This window comes from Limanda limanda, chromosome 4, assembly GCF_963576545.1.
Source record: "Limanda limanda chromosome 4, fLimLim1.1, whole genome shotgun sequence".
In the NCBI taxonomy this organism is placed as follows: domain Eukaryota; kingdom Metazoa; phylum Chordata; class Actinopteri; order Pleuronectiformes; family Pleuronectidae; genus Limanda; species Limanda limanda.
Window position 1 is genome coordinate 18,462,415 of NC_083639.1, and position 7,140 is coordinate 18,469,554.

The 7,140-nt window shown below is 39.4% G+C and overlaps 1 protein-coding gene across 1 annotated transcript; it reads right to left on the reverse strand.

Moving 5' to 3' along the window:
* Nucleotides 1–1,092: 1,092 nt before the first annotated feature.
* On the reverse strand, nucleotides 1,093–4,924 carry setmar (SET domain and mariner transposase fusion gene). Its single transcript, XM_061070489.1, has 2 exons — nucleotides 4,789–4,924; nucleotides 1,093–1,975 (listed from the first exon to the last, which is right to left on the reverse strand). The coding sequence occupies exons 1-2, from the start codon at nucleotides 4,912–4,914 to the stop codon at nucleotides 1,178–1,180; spliced, it is 924 nt and encodes a 307-aa protein (XP_060926472.1). The 5' UTR covers nucleotides 4,915–4,924; the 3' UTR covers nucleotides 1,093–1,177.
* Nucleotides 4,925–7,140: the final 2,216 nt, after the last annotated feature.

The following is a 7,140-nucleotide window of genomic DNA, read 5'->3' on the forward strand; positions in this document are numbered from 1 at the left end:
AGAGAATTAATATATATTAACATAAATCTCAGAGAACTCAATGTTAATGTTGAGAAAGCCCTATCTCTTTAATTTCTTAAAATTTTAATTAAAAAATCTGGACCTAGCTTCATGTTTGGTGTAGAGACATGAGAGGGATATTGATCCTCTCATCTAACTCTATTTATCTAACTATTTCCTAAACTGCTAAACTGTTTGTTCTGGTTTCTAATCCCTGGGAACCAAATCAAGTGCAAAGAAAAACCCAATGTGAACAGAGCGAATTCAGGTAACCCTCACAGAGGAAAATATACAGGTCAACACCCTGTGCCATTGGCTTCTATACTGGGCCACACAAACAACCAATCAACCTGACAGCAGTCTCTACTCGGCAGACGACTTCCATCTGCCCACCGACGTAACTTCATCTCTCTCTGCCCCAATGTGGCTCGAGCATTGATCCCAATTCTGGATGAAACCCGGTCTCCATCCTAATTAACCCAGATGTGGATATTAATAGGATGAAAGCAGGTCTAGACTAGAAATGGGGCAGATTGAGCGGAGGTGGTCCTGATATCGGAATGGTCACACTAAAGTGGGACACCTTCACCCCTCCTTTGACAGGGGAATACAGCCTGCTTCTATATAAAAACACCCCCTGGCCCTTTTTAATTGGTCCCATCCCTCTAGAGGCTGGAGTGTGATGGGAAGCTGAGAATATCTACATGTGGAGGCTGCGTTGCATGAACACAGAAATGTCAAAGTGATGGAGATGCATGATAGTTGTAACTTTGCATAGGAATTTCGCTTTGTGGAATGACGTAGGCATAATCTCTTCTCTAGCACGCGGTGTAAAGATCATTCTGTAGCCCAATTAGTTATAAAAAAAACCTATTAAACAAATGATTCTTCAGCGCCTTCAAGATTCATATTGTGTGAAATGAGGCGTGTATTCGCGAGGACAAGATACAAGACAGTGAATCCAGAGAGACAGGTCCTATACTGAGCAGGGCCCATGATGGATGAAAAGGATTTCACATGTGTAAAAATAGATGTAAATGTAAACGAGGTTACTCACAAGGAAAAATGAAACTTTTTCTAATTTTATTTTCATTGCATAATTTAACACTGAGTGGGAAAGAGTGTTAACGCTGAGCGACTAAACAGGAAACAAAACAGATGTAAAACAAATTTTGCATTATTTGAGAATAGATAAATCCAGTGGAAGGAACACTACACACTTGTTAGCGCCACAGAGACACGCTTTCCTCTGAAGTCCCTCTGTCCTATTGGCCTGCACGTCAGTGTCCCTCTGTGTGGACAGAACCTCCACTGGTGTTTGGTTACTGTATCCTCCTGAGTAGTCAAACGTCAGCTCCTCGTGTGCCTCAATGTCCCGTCCAGCAAACAGCGCCAGTCGGGGGACTACAGAGTGCACACGGACCGGCAGCATGAGCAGGTTGGGCTCGCAGGAATGATTCAGAAAGCGGCCTACATTCCCCACCACAGCTGGGTCCACAAACGTCTCCATTACGGTGCCAGTACCTGCATGCTCCCTCACAGCGATGATGTAATTATTTTCTTCAGATCTCTGGGTGAGCTGTCTGCGTCTGGCCTCCCCAAAACTGATGACCTCTCCTGCATATTCACACACAAACATCCCACGTGGGATTGGTTCTAATGTCCGCACACCCCAGCCCCTGTTCCCGGTGCTGTAAACCTCCAGCCTGAGGCGGAGTCCTCTCTGGACAACACGGTTAAAGCAGGTGTCGCCGCAGGAGCAAAGGGTATTACACTCAAACACAGGTGAGCAGTAACCAGAGTCTGTTCGGCTGAGGTCCAGGAGTGTGCCGGTGCCGTCATATGCCGGCCCGTGAACCTCCAGGCAGGAGCAGCTCTCAGCGCAGCAGGAGAGGGAACAGCAGGAGCATCCAGGGAGGGTGACTTCACTGGGGTCCGCTGTGCATCCAGGTCCCTCAACGTTATCTGGGGAATACTGAAGAGTAAAGCATAGTCAACATTAAAGAATGTTGAGTGTTTGAAAAACAAGTCCAAATACTCAGATTTGTACTAAAACAATTAAATTATTATTTGACTTAAGGACAATTAAAAACTAAAACTGATCAGTTCTTTGCAAAATACAGAACATTAACTGGTTTCAGCTTTTTAGTGTGATTTTGCTGCTTGACTTTATGCTACAGTATGCTAAAAAATTACATTTGAAGACATGAAGTATCAGCATCAGGCGGTCTTGAAATATTTAATTTCACTATTTTAAGCATATTAATAAATACAAAATATAATCATGAGTTGCAGCCCTAATTCAAATGTACAGAAAAGGTATTTTTAGTTATAGGAAATATTAGAGGATCTACAACCTAAATACTTTAAACTCATCAAAGTACTTTAACAGCCACAAACCACAGTTTCAGTAAATTATGCTGTGCATTTGTAAAATGTGTATAGTACAGACTGGAAGGTATTTGAGAGCATCAGGAACAAGAAGAGTAAAGTAGGACAACTCTTTGGTTCTAGAGAGGCTTTTTTTTATCTTCTTCCCTATACTGCAGTCAGGTGATATGGCTGTGTCCTCTGATGATTTGCTGCCATCTGCTGGAAATGGTATTTATTATTATTATTATTATTTATTTGTTTATTATTATATGTTTTCCTATCACATGTCAATGAACTCTTATATTGCTGTGGCATCCCTAACGCTGTATGTACAGTATGAATCTTGTATGGTGGCAGTGCAGGGCCTTGAACACATTCTGGAAAGAAAAAGCTCAAACTTGATATTCCCTCTTGAATGTCTGTGTCCTTGTGCTGTTACAGCCCATCTCATCAGATCTACATCACAGCAATATTACAATATCTTCAAAAGTCTTGGTTTTCACAATCTTGAGGGGATATTGTTTATACATTGGCCTGACTGATATATATAGATACTTTAGCAGATGTGGTGTATCAGTGTTTTTAATGGCTGACAAAGAAACTGTGGCACTGAACTGCCAAAGACATGAGGTAAAAACAGAACTGACTACTTAGGGTAAAATTATACGTTTACAGTATTTAAACATTTTTTTGACAAAATAACCTTACAAATACATTGCTGTAGTGTCATAACAGTGCTTTATGAAGCACCAAAAGGTCTGATTATGATAAATTTGACAGAAATCAATCAATCAGTACAGTGTTTGTTAAACTGTCAAATAAGGTATAAGAGCTGGGAAATAAAACAATATCAATGATTATTACAATAAAATCAATAGCAATATAACAAATACATAGATATATTGTGTAGGGTTGCAAAGTGGCAGAAAGTTTCCATGGGAAGTTAAGCTCTGGAATTTGGGGAATTTAAAAAAAAAAAAAACTACGCAAATTAAACGCTGTGCAAGAAAAACATCATCCAAAACTCTATTTTAAAGATGTATGGAATGCAGCACACGCTGCACGTTGAATTTCAACCCTCCACTGTGCATTCTTCCATCACATGCACAGATAATTCATAGCATCCTGCACACTACAGCAGGGCTGATGGAGGCCTGCTGTAGTGTGCAGGACCAGTCAGGTAAGTTTCCATGATATTACTGGGGAAAACATATTAGCATGCTGATTGAGGATTGTTCATCTAGCCTATTTCCATTAATTTATCCAATAATTGTTAAACATTTTCACAGAAGATTCCAATTGTTTGGCTAACTATTTATATCTCTGGCATTGCATTAGTGTTTTTTTACAAACTTTTTTCTCATCTTATTCTACAGAACAAATCCACGTGCACTATCTCATGTGTGGAGACTTTTCACCCCATCCAATGTAGAAGGGAAGGCTGTGTACATTTGCAAATACTGGGCAAAGACCTATGTTAAGAATGACACAACGATGCAGAAGCATATAGACAAGTGCCCAAAGTTTCCTCAGGGCTCAAATCAGCCTATGACAAAACAAATGTTTATATTTATGTCTGTATATGCAAGGTAAATACAGTTAGTATAAATTATCCACAAAATTTCCAGTTTATTCCCGTTAATTCCCATGGAAAGTTTCCAACCTTGAATATTCCCGGAATTTTGCAACCCTGATATTGTGTGTACATTGTGTTAGCACAGTGGGGAGGTATAACATATGTTATCTACCTCAGACATGTAAAAAGAATCAAGTGTCTGTCATTCTCTGCTTATACAGACAAGTTTAAAACCACAACCTTCACTCAGGAGCAGAAATCACTCTTTAAACTAACTTCTGAGATTCATTCAAACAGAATCAGCTTTATTGGCCTGGTCGGTGTACACATACAGGGAGTTTGACTCAGCATTGCTCTCAGTGTACTTAAAGACAACAGAGAGACAATACAATACATTCAAAGAATAATGAATGAGAAGGGCAAACACTGAGTGTAGAGTGTGCAGCTGCGTTCTATGTTTACCCTGCACGATGAAATACAAATGCAGAGAGATACACATATTGATTGCATTATACACGTTAGAGATTACACTTCAATAGATGGTGAATATGTGAAATCAAATAAACATTAATAACATTGTGTGACTGTTGAAGAGAACAAGACCTGAGCTTTTCCTCCCATGGTGGTTAGTGAGTTTCCATCACATAGATATTAATGTATGCATGTATATCTGTGTCAATCACGTCAATTTCGAGAATATTAGAACTAGAATAATTTTACATTGTGACACTTGGACATACAACAGAGACTGAGAAGTTTAACAAGCTAAAACAAACTGTTTACAGATGTAACTTTCTAATAGCTTAGCTGTTAGCACAGAGGTGCTACGTTAACGTTACCTGGAATTCAGGAAGTGTCCGTACGCCTGCGCTGCAGTTAATCAGAACAGGAACATCCTCCAGACCGTGACTCAAATCCACAGTCCTGTCCGTGGACTCCATGGTCCTGTCCACGGACACGTTCATGTCTCAGGTTCACACTCAGGGGGAGTGGGGATGTAAACAAACCTGCTACTTCCGGTAATCTAATGACAGATCAGCCCCCCTAGTGGCATGTTGGGGTCATTACACTCATGTAGCAGCCTTTGTCACAGCAGACATGTTTGACTTGTCATAATATGAAAAGAGCAGGTATCACTGAAACTTTAAGCAGGAGTCTGTTCAAGTGTCCCATTATCAAATATGACAGTGAGGCTGCAGGTAAAACCCAACACCTAGTTAGTGAAGCAGTTGAAATAAATCCAGCTTCTTTATTTCTATTATTTATAAAAATTATTTTCCTTCTGTTACATTTCAAATTGTCAACAATGAAAAAGGTCTCCAGGTGAGGTGGTGGTTTGACCTTCGGGTTTAGTGAAAGTGGAGAAAGTGGACAGGAGCTTGTTTGATAATGAATACAGAAAAGTATGGCATAACTGCTTTGTCTGATCCATGTTGAAGATAAAATATGAATCCATTACTTAACAGAAACACAGGCTGTAAATGAAAATAGATGAATCTCCACTTCCTCACAATATCCAGAAATGAAGCCAAAAATATCTCAGACCAAAATAATTTAGTTTCACTTTGAGGAGCTGTCATGTCTTTATTTATTTGCTGTCACATTTGTTATAAAATTCTTCTCCTTTACCAATGTTAATCCTCACATCTCCTCTTGTCCACCATTATCACCTCTAAGCAATACAAGTAGTGGTGTAACCATAGACCTGGCGTCGACTCAGACATCTGCAGTTCTGTCATATATCCTGCAGATGGCAGGCCAGGTTAGAGGGAGTGATTGTATCTCTCTCTTGACTCCAGAGTGGAAGAAGATAATGAATCCCTTAATTCCCACATGGCTGATCAGGATATCAAAAACAAGGACATGTGAGTATGCCTGTGGGTTCCTGACAGTTTACAGCAGTCCAGACAAACATGGCCACAAGGGGTAAAGACTTCATAGATGAGTCGTGGGCTCATGGCCTCATCTCACTGAACCAGTCTCACTATTTATCTCTGTTCCTTGAAATGACGTCTACTATCAGCACAAGCTGCTGTATGATTCATCCTCTGTATAAATACATATTTTTTATCAGAATGTCAAACTTCTTTTCAGGGAGATGTGTAGTCTCCAGGTCCAACCTTTCTGTGGCGCCTCACTGTTGTCATGTGTGATTATGGATTATTCTCTGGTGGCTCTCTGAGGCAGATGGGGGGAGGTCAAATTCTCTGCTGACATTTCAATGCTGCACACAATTGACCAAGAGTTTTCCTTTGAGCCTTCTCCTTTTTCTGTGGGCAAAATGACTGTTGTCAGTCCTGCATTCAGATTTCAGATTGGATACTGACACATAAGAGGATGTTGTTAGATAACTGTTACAAGCATTTGACAATACACTGACTGAGAGGTGACTGATACGACAACAACAGAGGTTACTGCTGAACAGAGTGACTCAACCTCTTTGTTGGGTTCCACAATCAGTACTTCAGAGATAATGATAATAAAAATAACAACAACAGCAGCAACAACAACACTTATAGTAATAACAACAGTGATAATAATGATATATTTATTGATGTAGAACCTTTCAAAACAGCCATTACAAAGTGCTTCACAATTTAAAGTGAACATTATTTGTTTAAAACAAAAATACATGGATTTTATTGAATAAATGGTTTATACATATGATGTGGATGGTTGTTGTTGTGAATGCATTCATTTGAACCTTTGTAAAATAATGTTTTGTCATAAAACATTGGATGTTAAAAAGTGACAAATGCTATCTTATATAATAATCTTATAATTACAAAAAATACACAAGACAACCACAATATAATAATGTGTCAGCCACTGTAGACACCAACGATTTCCCTTGCAGTAAAAAGTAAGAAAATATATCAAATATTTGGTTGAGCCCCCTGATATGTTTTGGGTTGGAAATTAAAAGACAGTGTCAAGAAATGAAAGAACACATTTCGAACCTGAGCCTTGTTTGAGAATGAAAATTTGCTCCATCCATTTTTAAAGATAATCTAAAAAATAACCTTTGGGATCTTGATTAATCTCTGACAGAGCAAGGTGAGGGAGCGACCTGACAGACCAACACTTCCATCCTTTGGGTCGCCTTATTAGTATTGCTAAAAATAAACATGCCAGTCAAGAGACTAAAAAGATAGCAGGCTCCAGGCAACATATCCACAGACTGAGAACAG